We start from the raw sequence: 17,515 nt of genomic DNA, 5'->3' as shown, positions 1-17,515 counted from the left end.
TTATTTTGTCTAAATAGTGGTTTTTTTTTTTTTTTTTTTCAGCTTTAGTTCATTTAGTACATGAAGTGTTAACTAAAAATAACTAAATGAAATTAAAAAATGTTTTGGTAACTAGCTGAAACGAGTTTAATTTTTTAAAATATTTTACTCTATTTCAGTTCATTTTATTTCAACAGAAATGGGTTTTTATGGTTTTAGTTTACTGTAATAACCCTGATCTGACACATTCATTGAATGCAAAGTAGGGCATGTGGTTCTGTTGTTTTTGAATAGATAAAAATAACTACACGCACTGAACACATGAAAAAGGACATTATTACTTAATTAATCGCTTTTCTAAATAAGGACGTGACCGAAGGCAGGTTTTGTCACACGTAACTTACTTGAAAGTAATTGAAATGATTCAAATCTTGAATAAAAGCCATGGGCAATTTAATAACAAACATACATTTTTCTAATAATGCAGAGCTTTAAAATATTTCATTAGACTGAAATTGAGTAAAAATATTGTTCAAAATCCTGATCCAGTGAATCATGAACGACTGTTAAAGTTGATTGGTTATAAAGAGCAGAAACCCTGAAGGACCATCAGCTCTTATATCTGTTTTAATTTAGTTTTAATTGTCATTATTTTAGTTACTTAGGGTTAGGAAACTCCTAGTATTAAAATCAAGACCATCATTACAGCAGAAGAGCCAGAGGGGCACATTACCTATGAATACTGTGATGGACAATAGAGACTGGAGTTGACCAGTTAACCCTTTAGAACCTGCAGCTAAAATAGGTAGTTTTTACATGTTTTATCCTTTTGACTGTAAATTTCTAAAACTATATGATATCTTCAAGTGCAAGGTGTCTTTTTTTTTTTCAGAAAACAATTAGCTTTCAGTTAATTGCAGTTATTGACCGTTATTGTGCGCTGAGAGTTTGTAAATAGAATTTAAATAGATTACAATTTTAAGAATTTGGATATGTTTTACTGTTTTTTATTTTTTTGAAATCAGAATGCACATGAATGTAAGAATCTAACAATTCTACTTGAAAACTGGACTATATTACATATGTACAAGTCTTTTTGTGACACTGGGTTTCACAGTTTTCACTCGGGTTTTTTTTTAAAGATTTTTTTTGGACTTCAGACTCTCTGACCTGTTGCTTTCTGTAATTCTCCATTCAAATTCTTCCTTTTCACGCTTCCCGAAAGCTGCTGAGCGGTTTGCTGAGGGAAATCAGGACTTTACCGTAAAGTTATCTGCTGTCAGGAGCATTTTGAATTATTTCTATGGCGCGAACGATTGAAGAGTTACAATTAAATGAATGCAACTTGGTTTGATGCGATGATGATGAAACAGCTGGTTTAATAGGGTTAAATATATACACATATACACACACACACTCCTGACTGTGACTATGAAGCGATGTGACCATGTTGACTTCCTGTTTGCAGGCCCTGTCTTTGGGACATGGAGAAAACCAGCCCAGCAGTCACCTTACATACCAGCTACAGAGGTGAACACACACACACACACACTCACTCAAACACATTCACACACACAGATTCACAAGACTCTCGCTCACACAATCTCACACAATCACACTCTTGCACACACACACACTCACTCTCACATGCACATTCTCACACACTCACTCTTACACACTCTCACACACTCACTCTCACACACTCGCACGCACACTCACACTCTTACACACTCACACTCTTGCACTCTCACACACTCACTCTCACACACTCGCACGCACACTCACACTCTTACACACTCACACTCTTGCACACTCACACACTCACTCTCACACACTCACACTCTTGCACACTCACATACTCACACACTCACTCTCACACTCGCTCGCACGCACACTCACACTCTTACACACTCACACTCGCACGCACACTCACACTCTTACACACTCACACTCTTACACACACGCATGCACACTCACACTCTTACACACTCACACTCTTACACACTCACACTCTTGCACACACATACTCACACACTCACTCTCACACTCGCACTCACACTCTTACACACTCACACACTCGCACGCACACTCACACTCTTACACACTCACACTCTTGCACACTCACACTCTCACATACTCACACATTCACTCGCACACACTCACTCTCTCGCGCACACACACACACTCTCACACTCACTCTCATACACACTCACTCTTGTACACACTCACTCTCACACACTCACACTCTTGCATACACTCACTCTCACACACTCACATGCACATTCTCACACACACACACTCAAACTCTTACAGACAGTCTCACACTCACACTCTTGCACACTCTCTCTCACACACACACACATTGACACACACTCACACTCTCACACACACTCACAGATGGACAGATGCTGATCGCTGTGCTTCTTTCTCTCTCAGGTTGCGTATTCAGCCCTCCAGTCCTCCTCCTACGCATCCCAACAACCACCTCTTCAGGCCAGCCAATCAGAGTCCTCCGGGGAGTCAGGGGATGATGCAGGCACACGGTCAGTGTCTGTCAGCGGGAGCTGTCGTGTGATTGACATGCAGTTGCTCGTGACGCTGACGTGTTAAACTCCTCCCACAGGTGGGCCGTCTGCGGTTCAGTTTCAGCATGGCTCCGCCCTCTACCAGTCTCCCAGCGCCAGCCCGCCCCCCACCAGCCTCCCCCGCATGGCGCTGCCCAATCAGCAGCCTCCGCCAGGCTCCCGCACGCTCGCGCAGCAGCAGGTGACCATTCAGGTGCAGGAGGTAGAGCTGGGGGGCGGAGCCCAGCGGCAGGGCTTCCTAGCCACGCCCTCTCACAGAGTTCTGGGGAAGCAGCTGAGCGCCGATAACGCAGAAACTCACAGGTGACGCGAGCGCCGCGGAAACGCTTCATGATTGCTCTGTTCGTTTTGTTTTGTTTTGTGCTTTTATTTTTGGTTTTTAAAAAAGAATCAAATGGTTTGATTGTTTACTTAATTTTGAATCAGTGCTGTTTATGTTCGATTAAATGCAGTTCAGCATGTTTAGTGCTTGTAGATGTTTTAAATGCATCTGTTGTGGAAATGATTTGTGTAAATATTGCGAGATTCTCCCAGACGACGGTGTATCAGTCCAGACGATTGAGCGCCGGACGCTGAGGTACTTTGAGACGTGCTGATGTCCAGTGCTAGCAGTAGATGAGCGTCCTGTGTCGCGTTCACTGGAGATCTGAACTCCAGCGGATCTGAGACGGGACGATGAGGAGTAGATGCTCAGTGCTGTTAGCAGATGAACGCAGTGATTCACAACACTGAACGCTTCACCTGGAACAGTGTTGAGAACCGCTGGATCACTGATTAATGCATTTTTCATATCAGTATTATGTGTTTTAAAGTCAACATGAAATCAGCATTCAGTGTAAAAAAAATCTGAAATTTACAGTAAAAAGCATCAGCTGTAGTTAATGGAACTTTACCATCCAGTAGCAATGATTTAAGTTTACAGATTGATTTTAAAATTACAGTAAAAGACTTTCAGTGAAATAGTGTTAAAATGCCAAATTACTAAATTCAGGGGTTTTTTTACATTTACAATACACTGGCAATAAAAAAGCGAAGTGTCTATTTACGCTAAGTGCAAAAGTGCATGTATATAAAGGTGCATCAGTAATATGAGAAAACAAGCGCTTCAACAGACAGCGTACTGTATTCACCCTCTTTTTACACCATTTTCTGAATTAACAACACAGCAGTGCAGCATCTAATTGATTGGAAAGGCTAACAAAAACTACATTATCTCACACCTCCTGACATAAAAATTTGGATGCACAGCTTCTGCATTTGAATGTGCATCTTAAAAAGAAATTAACTAATATTTGAAATTTGAATTTGAGAGTCCTGTATTACACACATCAGCGTTTCATGTCGACTTTAGAACACTCAGTACGTTTACATGGACAACAATATTCCGATTTTAACACGATTAGGAATCTACCATGTAAACAGATTTTTGATTACCTTAATCCGGCTAAAGTCATACTCGAAGAAAACACAAATCGAATTAAGACATGTGGAGTATTCCTATTTTAGTCGCATTATGGAAGTGCAGTATAACATGTACACACCTTAATCACATTATTACCGTCGTTTAGGACTTTTCACCGCATTTTGCAACAGGATACACGACAGTGCTCAACCGTTTGACGGCAAACAAAAGAGCATGGCTTCAACAACACTGTCGTCTGTTTGCATGTATAGCATGACAAATAATTAACTGCACTTGAAGCTTTCGTAAAAGTAAATATGAAACACCCAAAACTGTATATGGCACCATAATGAAAACGAAGTGTATGTTGATACGTGAAATTCTGGAGTGGACGTCGGATGGCGTCGCATGGGGGCGTAATGATGTGTGCCATTAATCGATCTATGCACTATAATGTAAAACGGGAACATGAAAGGAATATTCTAAAAGCAACTCGTGTAAACACCTTAATCATAATAGTGTTTTATTTAGAATAAGCTAAATAATTAGATTACTGAAGTCCATGTAAACATACCCAGTGTTAGAGGGGAGGAGTCAGATCAGACTAGACTCCTCCCACATAATGATAGTAGGGGGTGTTGTTATGCTAATTAGAGCCTGTGGTCTCAGTGGTGCTCGTGTGTTTGTGTTGCAGTCGCAGCTTGAGTCGCTTCCACACTGCTATGTACGAGCAGTTTACCTCGCACATGTTCGGCGAGGGCGTGAGCGGCATCATCGGCACGTATAACCCCTACCTGCAGGGGCCGTCTCTGAAGGTGCCGGGGCTGGAGGGCTATCAGGGCTATCCGTCTGCGCTGCAGCAGGCTCTGCTCTCTCCCACGCCGCTGGAGTATCGTCCGGCTCAGCAACACGTCACGCCGACCCTGCAGGGCCTGCTCTCGCCGCGCCACTCGCTCACGGGACACGCCGACCCCCGCCTGCCTCCGCAGGACCTCGCCGCGCTGCTCAAACGCCAGAGCCTCCGCTCGGCTCCGCCCCCTGGTGCCATGGCCTCGCCCACCACCGCCGTGGCCCCGCCCACCAACCCACAGGACTACGGGGAGATGCTGATGCTGCAGCAACTCGGCCAAGTGGCTGAGAGCTTAGACCCCGCCCCTCCTCAGGGCCCGCCCCCTCAGCACTACCATCACCTGCTCCAGATCAGAACCCCGTCCGAATGCCCCGCCCCTCACTCGGAGAGCATGGAGGAGGACGAGATGCCGGCCTATCACGAGGGCCTGCTGGCCAAAGCCGCCGCCCCCTGCGCTGAGGGACATGAGATGCTGGCTCTGCCCCTTGGCTCCTCCCCCACCCACAGACACGCCTACTTGCACAGCAGCACGGCGGCCAGAGGTACACACTACACTCACACACTTACAGTTCAAGTCAAGTCGAGCTCTAAGCCCCGTTCACACCAAGAACGATAACTATAAAGATAACGATATTAGCGTCCACACGAGCGGAAGATATCGTCTGTTTATTCTAAGCGCACGCTCGTCTGCCGCTTTAAATTCTCCAGCTCATTACAGCAGGATTCATTCTGATTGGCTGTCAATGTTTGTATCGTTCATCAGCTGGAAAAAATCGTTCTGAAAGTGATTCCAACGATATTGTTTCTCTGTGCCTTTATCGTTATAGCTGTGATGTGGACTCTGCTATTCTTTAGTACTGAGAATGATTTTTAGAACTATATCTTTATCGTTATCTTAATAGTTATCGTGCTCCGTGTGAACGGGCCTTTATTGTCATTCTGCTTCATGTGTGGACATATAGTGGAAGGAAGTGTGTCTCGCAGGACCCCGGTGCTACATACTAGTTAAACATATGAACATACAACAATAGAAGAATAAGAAAAACAACAGTTAACCATCTGACTATACATACACATAAACTGAGACTGTACAAGAACTTCACATAAATACTGTACATGAGCTTGTGCAAAAGAGATAAGCAGCGCAGCGTGCAAGATGAATTGATTTGTAGTGCAATGCACAGGTAAACATATATTATCATATTGAGTCTTTGTAGCAGGGAGTTTTTATAAAAAGTGTCTAGTGTACATACAGAGAAAAGAGTGTTTACTCTCACTGACAAGCAAAAAAAAATCACAATAAAGACTAAGTCACATGATGAGCCGTCACACAGAGAATTAGTCTGAAAACTATACATTACAGTATTTTACTTTAAATGAAATGAAATCCCATTAGATTTAACCTATTAACATGTTTTTACCCTAGCATTTTTGCAGTCTTTTACCATTATAATGATTTTTACAGTGTGGACTCTCTGTAGTGTAATACATGTTCCTTACAGAGAGTCTTCATAGTCGTTCATCAGAATGTAATAACGCTGATGTCACCTACTGTAGGCCACTACACGGTGTTAAACAGTGGTCAAATAGCTGTTTAGTCATTGTAAAATCAGTTCTAAGAGCTAGTTAATGTAACTGGGACCAAGCCTCCTCAGAAGTGTGAGCAGATCTGAAGCTCTGAACGTCTCGTTACATTAAGGCTGGCAAAATGTTTGAAATAGTACATTTGAATTTTCTCCCTTAATAATATTCGAATTATATTTAAATTCTAAAGATGTTAAAGGGAAACAGGTACTGTATTTTCTCCCAAGCCCACAAGAGGGCGCCGTGAGAAAATATAAACCAAATCAAGCACAGCATTTTTTGTTGAAAACAATGACGTGACTTTGTTTAAAGTGCTTCACATTTCAAACAAACTTTCATAAATCAAATGTCATTTCCTAAATTTGCACACAAAGAATTTGAGGTGATACAGTTTACTCTGTCTCAGTTCCTTACAGTACTGTACTGCCATGATTGAATGGAAGCTTGCTTTTGACGGGCAATTTAAAAAATAATTGCAGTTGTGAGTTTATATCATAGTTCTGAATTTATGTCTCTTAATTCTATCTTTTTTTATTCAGAATTATGGGAAAAGTCAGATTTGTGAAATTAAAAGTTGTAATTGCCATTGTTTTGTTTATTTTATCCCTTGGCGCAAACAGGCTTCCATGTGATTGTGTTTATATATAATATTGTCAAACCATTATACACAAGACAAGCAATAACAGGGGAAAAAACAGTATAACAAAGTACATATTATATTTAAAAAACATAAATGTGCATTTTTTAATTTACAAGCATTACGTCGTATGTATATATACTTATGTTTCTTGATTATTTAAATCTGCATGCACAACAAATATAACTGGGATTGTGTTAAAACTTCCCTGAAGAAATGTTGGAATAAAAAAGATTTTTTTTTTTAAATTCTAAAGGAAGTCACTTCTGATCAAAAATACAATAATAGCTGCTGAAAATGCAGCTTTGCATCACAGAAATAAATTACATTTTACAATATATTCACATAGAAAACAGTTATAAATTGTAATAATATTTCACAATATTACTGTTTTTACGGTATTTTTGATAAAATAAATACAGATTTTGTGAGCAGAAGAGACTTCTTTCAAAAACATTTAAAAAAAATCTTAATTATTCCCAACATTTGACTGGATGTGTATCTCATATGATAATGAAGTGTTTAATTATCATGAAAATAATATTGCACTACAAACCAAATGAAATCAGTGTTTGTTTTGTGTGTCAGAGGCGTGTGCTGATGCTGCAGAGTGTCGGGTGATGGAGGGAGATCATAACGGCTACGGCTCACGCACCGCGCAGGGAGACGCTTTCAGACCGCGAGCATCATTACAGAGACACCACACCATCCAGACCTGCGACGATGCATACGTGAGTGAGTGAGTGAGTGAGTGTGAGTGAGTGTGAGTGTGTGAGAGTGTGAGAGTGTGAGAGTGTGAGTGTGTGAGTGTGTGAGTGAGTGAGTGTGAGTGAGTGAGTGAGTGAGTGTGAGTGAGTGAGTGAGTGAGTGTGAGTGAGTGAGTGAGTGAGTGTGAGTGAGTGAGTGAGTGAGTGTGAGTGAGTGAGTGAGTGAGTGTGAGTGAGTGAGTGAGTGAGTGTGAGTGAGTGAGTGAGTGAGTGTGAGTGAGTGAGTGTGAGTGTGAGTGTGTGAGTGTGAGTGTGAGCATGTGAGAGTGTTGTGTGTGAGTGTGTGTGTGAGTGAGTGAGTGAGTGAGTGAGTGTGAGTGAATGAGTGAGTGAGTGTGAGTGAATGAGTGTGAGTGTGAGTGTGAGTGTGTGAGAGTGTTGTGTGTGAGTGTGTGAGTGTGTGAGTGTGTGAGAGTGTGTGTGTGTGTGAGTGAGTGAGTGTGAGTGAGTGTGAGTGTGTGAGTGTGAGTAAGTGAGTGAGTGTGAGTGACTGTGAGTGTGTGAGTGTGTGAGTGTGAGTAAGTGAGTGAGTGTGAGTGACTGTGAGTGTGTGAGTGTGAGAGTGTTGTGTGTGAGTGTGTGAGTGAGTGAGTGAGTGTGAGTGAGTGTGAGTGACTGTGAGTGTGTGAGTGTGTGAGTGTGAGTAAGTGAGTGAGTGTGAGTGACTGTGAGTGTGTGAGTGTGTGAGTGTGAGTAAGTGAGTGAGTGTGAGTGACTGTGAGTGTGTGAGTGTGTGAGTGTGAGTAAGTGAGTGAGTGTGAGTGAGTGTGAGAGTGTGAGAGTGTTGTGTGTGTGTGAGTGTGTGTGTGAGTGTGAGAGTGTGAGAGTGTTGTGTGTGAGTGTGAGTGTGTGAGTGAGTGTGAGAGTGAGAGTGTTGTGTGTGAGTGAGTGTGTGTGAGAGTGTTGTGTGTGAGTGTGTGAGTGAGTGAGTGAGTGAGTGTGTGAGTGAGTGAGTGAGTGTGTGAGTGTGTGAGTGTGAGTGTGTGAGAGTGTGAGAGTGTTGTGTGTGAGTGTGTGAGTGAGTGAGTGAGTGAGTGAGTGGGCGTGTGCGTGTGTGTGTGTGTGAGAGTGCGTGTGAGAGTGTGAGAGTGTTGTGTGTGAGTGTGTGAGTGAGTGAGTGAGTGAGTGAGTGGGCGTGTGCGTGTGTGTGTGTGTGAGAGTGCGTGTGAGAGTGTGAGAGTGTTGTGTGTGAGTGTGTGAGTGAGTGAGTGAGTGAGTGAGTGGGCGTGTGCGTGTGTGTGTGTGTGAGAGTGCGTGTGAGAGTGTGAGAGTGTTGTGTGTGAGTGTGTGAGTGAGTGAGTGAGTGAGTGAGTGGGCGTGTGCGTGTGTGTGTGTGTGAGAGTGCGTGTGAGAGTGTGAGAGTGTTGTGTGTGAGTGTGTGAGTGAGTGAGTGAGTGAGTGAGTGGGCGTGTGCGTGTGTGTGTGTGTGAGAGTGCGTGTGAGAGTGTGAGAGTGTTGTGTGTGAGTGTGTGAGTGAGTGAGTGAGTGAGTGAGTGGGCGTGTGCGTGTGTGTGTGTGTGAGAGTGCGTGTGAGAGTGTGAGAGTGTTGTGTGTGAGTGTGTGAGTGAGTGAGTGAGTGAGTGAGTGGGCGTGTGCGTGTGTGTGTGTGTGAGAGTGCGTGTGAGAGTGTGAGAGTGTTGTGTGTGAGTGTGTGAGTGAGTGAGTGAGTGAGTGAGTGGGCGTGTGTGTGTGTGTGTGTGTGTGTGAGACGCAGTTACAGTGCCAACCTCTCGACCTCTTGTTTTTGTAGGATCAGGTGGAGCCCATGTCTGGAATGAGCTTATTGGCTGGGAAGGCGCTAAGCTCCGCCCGCATGTCGGACATCCTCAGCCAATCGTCTCTGACAGGAAGCCAGCAGCTGCAGCAGAGGGAGGGGTCAGGTGTGTAAACTCACTACACACACACACACACACACACACACACACACGTGTTCTCTCTCTCACTGACGGTGTTGTGTGTGTGTGTGTGTGTGTGTGTGTGTGTTTAGCGTGTGACGTGGAGGCAGACGTTCACCCTGCCACGTGCTACCCGTCCTCCTGCACCAGTGACATGCTGCTAAGCTACAAAACCCCGGATCTGCAGTACAGCGTGGAGCAGGCCGGGGTCTAATGAACACAGGTACAGTGCACCAACACTTCATTATTTATTATATTAACAAATCAGGATACAATGACTATCGTTGTTTGGTAACATTTTATTTTAAGGTGTCATTGTTACACAGGTTACATGTACTTACTATTATAAAAACATTTAATTATGCATAATTACATGCAAAGTAACCCTAAGACAAACCCTAACCACACAGTAAGTAGTTAATTAATATTACTCAGTACTTAAATGTATAATTACACTGTAACAATGACACCCTAAAATAAAGTGTAACCTGTTGTTTACATGTGCACCAATAATACGATTATCTGATAAACAGAGTAAAGACTGAATCAACACGGAACTGATCTCAGTAACGACACGGTTGTCTTTAGAACAGAACTGAAGCATAGTTGAGTTTCCGTCACTGATGGGTTTATTACTGTGACACTGCTTTGAATCAATCTGCATCATATAAAGCACGATAGGAATGAAGGTAAAACGTGAGATGTTCACACAACTCAGGCAAAACCTTGCACTCCCATTGACATCTAATTTTCATTTTTCTGATATTAACTAAGAAGTTAGATTATTTTTACCACTGTTTTCCACATACACCGATGCACAACACAAATGATGAACTACAAATGCCAAACACATTTCCATGGATGTATTGGATGGTTTTTCATCTTCAGAAGCGGAGCTGTGTGAAAAACATCATCTGTGTACGTCTGAGCCGATAATGTGATTAAGGTGTAAACATGCCTGTTTATTGCGATTATAATAAGCATATTTTACTATGATTATGAGTTAATCACATCAGTTTGCGGTATTGTGTTAATATATTGCCTAAATCTCATTATAATTGCATTATGAGGGTGCATGCAAACATAGTGTGTATTTTGAAAAGGGTCACATACTTATGCACTATTCTGTGCTGTTTTGTAGTATTAATAATGTGATAGTGCTTTCACACTGATAATTCCAAAAAGAAAAAGCGCACTTCAAATACCTAAATGATGCACTTAAAGGGAAAGTTCACCAAAAAAATTTAAATTCTGAATTTACATTTTTTGGTGAACTAACGCTTTAACTGAAAATGGAACGATGGACACTTAATGACATGCTGGAGGGGGCGGGGCTATCAGATTAACAACGTCAGCTTATGTAACTGATACTCCGTCTGTAACTTTAACACACGTGTTTGTTTGTGTGTTTTTCTCTCGCAGGGGTGTATTTGCTGTATAAAGCTCATATCCGTCTGCTGTGTTGTGCTGTCATGCCAAATCCTCATCGTCTGTCTGTCGGGGTGTCGTGGGTGTGGCCTGCACGCAGGGGGCGGAGCTCTTGGCTTCCTCTTCCGCTGGGAGCGTCTCCGATTGGCTGCAGCCCAATAATCATCCGAAACCCCTCCTACTGTTGCCATAGCGGTGCTGTCGCGCACTCTGATGTACAAGGCAAACACAGAGTCTTACGTAAACACACACACACACACACACGAAGAGACGACGTCTTTACCAAACGCCACAAACCCAAAGTATTTCACGTGAAGCCTGCGCCGCGGCGGATCATTCCGGTCACGATCGACCCCTTCCGCCGGGACAGCCGACTCTCACTCGCTCTCCACTTTCTTCACTTCTGTTTTTATTTTTAACGCATTTTTATGGCTAATGTTCTGTAGGAATAATGCTCATTATTGTTCTTGTTTTCTGTAAAAGACGTTTTATGGTTATGACATTATTAAAAGAATGACGATTATTATTAAAACCGCTCTGTGTTGCAAGAGAACAGCCGCGTTTGTTTCCTCACGGTGATTTTTGCACTTTCAGTTTTTGTGACTTTCCTTTCGATTTCGCTCTTCCTCGCTGTTTCTCGTTCTCCTCCTTCATTCCGTCCGACCGTCTGACGACAGGTGCATTGTGGGTAGTTGCTCAGATCCTGCTCATGGGCCATCTTCATTTCTGTTTCAGAGCTTTATCGGTTATTTTTGTGGATGTTGTTAGGAAAGCTTTTGTATATTGTTGATTTCGCGGTTTTATTTCTGTTCTGATGTCATGTCGATGTTTCTAGCCAAGCGGACGGATGCTTCGTTTCACGTCTCGCTCTGAGTTTAAAGCCCAAACGCGCCCAAATTGGACGATTTTTCAGTCTGACCAATCCAATAACTGTCATGTGATCGTCTGAGAGACGGGTGCGAGTCTGTGATGAAGAGCACCATCATCTGTTCATCGTGTCTCGCTCCTCCCTCTTTTCCTTTATAGAGCTTTGTCATTTTCTTTTGTTTTGTTTATTTTTGGCTTTATGTTTTTGGAAAAATACTAAAGTGCAACAACAATGGTTAAAAAAGATTCCAAACAAACTGAGAGAAATAATAAATATATATATAAATAAAGAAATGACTATGACAGAGGTGTGTGTGTGTGTTCCTTCAGCGGCAGTACCGCGGTATGGCATGGTAATACTGTGCTACACAACCAGAAAACACCTTCACCGTGTTCGTTTATGAAGCACTTCTGCTAATGTAACTCAGGACTGCAGCTGCTTCATTAGTTTCATAATTGATGAATTTTCAACACTCTTATTTTGCTGCTTTGGAACAATCTGTGCTGTATAAAGCGCTATAGAAATAAGTAAATGTTAGCACTGAGGTGCCTGCATGTGTTTCAGGCCAGAGCCAGCTAACAAAAATAAGTTGTGAAAATTATTTCTGAGTTCTCTGAACATTCAAAACATCCAGGTTTTTTAAACGTTTAGTTAGTTTGAGTGAACTTTAAGGGAACATTCCATTCTACTAATTTGCAAACATTTTGAATGTTGTCTGAAAGTTCTGAAACAATTTGTAACATTTAAAGAAAGTGTTACATGAAAGTATTTTAAGGTGTGCTTGTTACAGTGTAATTATACATTTTAGCAGAGTTGGGTAAAGTTACTTTTAAAAGTAATGCATTACAATATTCCGTTACTTTTTATGGAAAGTAATGCATTACGTCACTTTAGCGTTACTTTTTCTCATCTGGGCTGGGCTTGCTTGTTTTTAATATGAAAAAGGTTCTATTAATGGCAAATATAAAAGCCCTTTCATTCCTTCAGGTTCATTCCCAAGGAAATGTAAATTCACGCTCAAACAAGCCTTTCAGCTGCGCTGCCATTCTGGAGAGGACACAGAAGAAAAATTTAATTAGTCTTCAGCAACAACAAAATGAAACGCAAGTCTTACGTTTATCTAAGGTCTTTATTAGTATGGTTGAACTGGATCATCGAAGGTCAGCAGCAGAGACATTGGTTAATAAAATGGGATTAAATACATAAAGGATGTTTGTGTAATTTAACATTGCAAGGTTTGATTCTGAGTTTGCTTTTCACAGTATTTATTGATTGTGAGGAACACTGAATGTGTTTTTGTGCAGTGAGATGAGTAAACGTTCATATTTAGTCTATAACTGCAGTAAGATCACAACGCTCTGCACTTACTCCTGATTTCTGTCACCATGGCAACACCAGAGCTGTCACTCAACACATGGAAACAAAGTAACTCCGATATTTCCTTGTAAATTAAAAAGTAACCCGTTACTTTGCTAGTTACTTGAAAAGTAATCAGATTATGTTACTTGTATAATGCGTTACCCCCAACACTGCAAGTACCGAGTAATATTAATTACCTACCTGTACTTACTATATGGGTTAGGATTAGGGTTTGTTTTAGGGTTACTTGCATGTAATTCTGCATTATTTATTAACATTATAATGTATGTAACGTGTAACAAGGACACTAAAATTAAGTGTTATCTAATGTTTTTGTGCTAACGCTTTGAGAACGTTATTAAAGGCCAGATGACGTTGAACAAACATTATATTAACGCTATTGGAAGAACGTTTGATCTTATCTTTGAGGGAATGTTACGTGGACGTTAGTTCTGAGAACGTTTCTGTTAACTATGGAGATGCTCTGAATAAATGTCAGGGAAAAGTAGCAGGTTACGCGTTACCAGCCTTCACCTCGGGACTGATTCTGAAGTTCGGGAGAGAAACTGCTTGTTAGCGTCTGGTTTCACGCAGTGAGTGTTTTTGTACCGAGGAATCAATCAAACTGATGCTTTTCTTCCTCATCGTGAGTTCTGTGTGCAGCTGCTCGGGTCTGAATGTGAATCTGCACTGCAGAGGTTCAGCAGACCTGACGAGTCGAGCTCAGATTATTCTGCGTATGGCAAGCCCTTTTTACATTTAATCCATAAAACGTGCTAGTATGTATTTTCATGCTGCTAGTACGTATTATTAGCTACTAGTAGTTCTGTTAAATACTAGTACTTATTTGTTGGCTACTAGTGCTTGCTCTTTAGGTACTGGTAGCTTTTTGAAAGATAATAGGACTTAAAGTAATACTATTTAATAAATAAGTACTGTATCTAATTAATACTTACTAGTACGCAGTGTTGGGAAGGTTACTTTGGAAATGTAATAGGTTACAGATTACAAGTTACCCTATTTAAAATGTATTAGTATGGTATAACTTTTTCAATTACTTTATTCAAGTAATGTAACTGATTAATTTTAATTGCTTTTTGATTACTTTTCTAAATAAATGTTTTCAACTGTTAATCATTTTCAAACATTTACACCATGCAGGGTTACATTACAGTAGTATTCAACACTGATTACTGACTTTCAAAATCCTTCATCACTTGAGTTAAGTAGATAATAATTGAACACATCCACCTCAAAATCAGCACCGCCTTTTACTTTGAGATTGATCTGAAGTTCAATGCAGATTTAAAATCATAAGAAATAGTTTACTGATACTGTTTTTGAAACCAAAACTTCGCATAACTACAGAAAACACTGGCATCTAACAATGCTTTGGGGAAAAAAAAACAGTTAATTAAAAAAAAATAAAAGCATATACATCAACCCAAATACGGTTATCTAATAATCATGTGTCCTATTCTGAGTACTAAACTCCTGAAACATTGGTGTCTTTTTGAAACAATGGTGTCTGTGCGTATATGACGATAGTTTTCTCAAAAGAAAGTCAAACGCTCATGAAATGACTCAGTTGAAATGAGCAGTTCTAGAAATTATGTTTATGTGTTTATGAACTCATATATTGAGGCGGCAGAGGCTGAAAACACAGCGAGCGTCACACACGCTTCAGTATTTGTAGTCAATTAAACCGCGCGTCTGCGCCATTAATTTCCACAGAGACACACAGAATGTGCAGGATTCATATATTGTAATTTTGCAGCTTAATATTCACAGACACGTTTTGATTCAAGTGCACTGACCTACTTTTGATTTATTCGTCCAAAATGTGGCATATTCCATGACATTCCACGTTATAGGAATTCCGTTTTTATGGCTGAATTCTACGAACCAGTCTGTGTTTTCTGCATTACGAAAATCATAGGGCCATATGTCTCATATTTTAGAGTAATCAGTGCAATTTGGGAAAGAAACTAATTAAATCTGTATGTGGATGTGTGTAAATATTCAAATGTAACCCCCGTTGTAATCGTTAACATTTTCATAAGTAACTGTAATTTAATTACACATTTTTTAGTAACTGTAACTGATTACAGTTACATTTATTTTGTAATTAAATTACGTAACGCCGTTACATGTAACTAGTTACTCCCAACACTGCTAGTACGCTAATACTTACAAAGATACTAGTCGCTACTGAAATACATACTAGTCAGAACTGAATAGTTGATATCTGAATGACAGATCCACATAGAAGTCAGTGGTAAAAATATGAAACGTGTTACTAGTAACAGTAGAATAGTTACTAGCAGGGTTGGGTGTAATGCAGTACTAATTAGTTAATTACTGTAATTTAATTTCTTTGATTACAGTTACTTCTAATGTAATTGCATTTGATACTGTATAGACTATTGAACAATTCTATATAAAACAGTATATTTTTTCTATATAAAACAATATCAAAATCTATATTTGTTAAGTTCAGGAATAATTGATGTAATTTTATGTTATTTATTTTAAAGAGTTAAGAGAGCAGTTTTCGTTCTGCTGCCATCTGGTAAGCGCTTCCGCAGCCTGATGGCAAAAACCGAGAGACTTAGGAGGAGCTTCTTCCCCCAGGCCATCAGGCTCCTAAACTCAAACTCAGTCTCTTAACACCAACATGACTTCACTTAATTATCAGTAAGACACTTAATATACAGACATTGTCACTTGCACACAGCAATTTCTGTAATATTTTATTTATTTACTTTTTTTACCTCTATTGCTGCTATATAACTACCCATGTACAACCTGTTTGCACATTCTTCTATTGTACATTCCTGGTCATCTAAATATTTATTAAGCCTACAGTATATTGTCCTGTGCATTTTATTTTATTCTTATTTTTTATCTTACTTTTTCCATACCTATAAATATATATAATTTTCTTGTGTTTGTATTCTTTAATAATTGCACTGTCCATGGAGCGGACCTGACTTACATTTCACTGCTGGTCATATATTCCCTATATAACCATGTATGTGACAAATGAAAATCTTGAATCTCGAATCTTGAATCTTCATGTCTCTCCTTGTATAATTCAACTGGTCGAGGTTGATATGGTATTTAGAAAGTGATTAGTAATAAGTAATGCAATACTATTTTAGAGAGAGTAATTTACATAGTAATCTAATTACATTGTTGAAGATGTAATTAGTAGCTAGTAATAAATACAATTTTTTAAAGTAACGTACCCAACACTGATTACTAGTCACTACTGAAATAAGTACCAGCATCTAATAAATAAGCACTAATATCTAGTGAATACGAACTAGCATCTTTAAAAATTTGCTAGTACCTAAAGAATAAGCTCTAGTACTTAATGGAATAGATGCTAGTATCTTAAAATAAGTACTAGTAGCATTAAAATAGGCACTAGTATGTGTTAAGGATTAAATGTTAAATCGGCTTGCCATAAACTGCTAGACTGAACGCTGAGGCAGTTTCAGCGTCTGTCCGCACCGGACCTGGCAGAGAGCTGATATAAGAGTCACATTCCTGTCTTTATCGGCTGTGTAAGACCAGACGACGTTGAACTCGTCAAAACCCCGGAGGATTTTAAATGTGTGTGTGTGTGTGTGTGTGTGTGTGTGTGTGTGTGTGTGTTCTGAATGGCTCCTCAACCGGTCAGAGTCAGCAGCGTCTCTGTGCACAGAGGTAAAACACTGAGTGTGTGTGATTTATGTGATGTGCATCATATGTACAGTATCAGTGTGTGTGTGTGTGTGTGTTCTGCAGCTGTGAGATGATAGTTCTGCATGTCAGCATCACGCTGGAAACACTGTGTTTTGTGTTGCTGACTGATGCATCTCAATCACACACGCATGAGTATGAAGGATTCACTGCTTCGTTTACATGTGATAGCGGACGGTCAGTAGACTTGTGTATCAGTGTACTGTCTGAGAATCTCCTCTGTGTGTGTGTGTGTGTGTGTGTGTGTGTGTGTGCAGGTGACTATGCCCCGTGTGAGTTTGAGGCAGAGGACACGTCTGTCTGCTTTATTCTTTCACACCTTGTCCTGGGCCTGTTCAGGTAAGACCAAATAAACACACACACACTAACACACACTCACACACACACACACTCACACACACACACACTCAC

The 17,515-nt window shown here is 40.7% G+C and overlaps 2 protein-coding genes across 6 annotated transcripts in view; both read left to right on the top strand.

The window, feature by feature from the left end:
- Positions 1 to 12,297, top strand: part of sik3 (SIK family kinase 3) — a 43,790-nt gene extending 31,493 nt beyond the window's left edge. For 2 of the 3 annotated variants that reach the window (XM_016497291.1, XM_016497293.1), the window contains 8 exons: positions 1,448 to 1,509; positions 2,416 to 2,522; positions 2,603 to 2,867; positions 4,661 to 5,358; positions 7,626 to 7,768; positions 9,555 to 9,684; positions 9,792 to 9,922; positions 11,122 to 12,297. In XM_016497291.1, coding sequence (XP_016352777.1) covers positions 1,448 to 1,509; positions 2,416 to 2,522; positions 2,603 to 2,867; positions 4,661 to 5,358; positions 7,626 to 7,768; positions 9,555 to 9,684; positions 9,792 to 9,913 — 1,527 coding nt within the window. In that variant the 3' untranslated portion in view covers positions 9,914 to 9,922; positions 11,122 to 12,297. Of the gene's footprint in view, positions 1 to 1,447; positions 1,510 to 2,415; positions 2,523 to 2,602; positions 2,868 to 4,660; positions 5,359 to 7,625; positions 7,769 to 9,554; positions 9,685 to 9,769; positions 9,923 to 11,121 lie in introns of those variants that run through there. The other variant, XM_016497292.1, reaches the window with a different exon arrangement.
- Positions 12,298 to 17,005: 4,708 nt separating this feature from the next.
- tmem25 (transmembrane protein 25) overlaps positions 17,006 to 17,515 on the top strand; it is a 13,967-nt gene continuing 13,457 nt past the window's right edge. For all 3 annotated transcript variants that reach the window (XM_016497295.1, XM_016497296.1, XM_016497294.1), the window contains exons 1-2: positions 17,006 to 17,068; positions 17,362 to 17,443. In XM_016497295.1, the coding sequence (XP_016352781.1) occupies positions 17,368 to 17,443 (76 nt within the window). In that variant the 5' untranslated portion in view covers positions 17,006 to 17,068; positions 17,362 to 17,367. The remainder of the gene's footprint in view (positions 17,069 to 17,361; positions 17,444 to 17,515) is intronic.

This window comes from Sinocyclocheilus anshuiensis, unplaced genomic scaffold (genome assembly GCF_001515605.1).
Source record: "Sinocyclocheilus anshuiensis isolate Anshui unplaced genomic scaffold, SAMN03320099.WGS_v1.1 scaffold1087, whole genome shotgun sequence".
Lineage (NCBI taxonomy): Eukaryota > Metazoa > Chordata > Actinopteri > Cypriniformes > Cyprinidae > Sinocyclocheilus > Sinocyclocheilus anshuiensis.
This window is presented reverse-complemented; position numbering and strand designations above follow the sequence as displayed.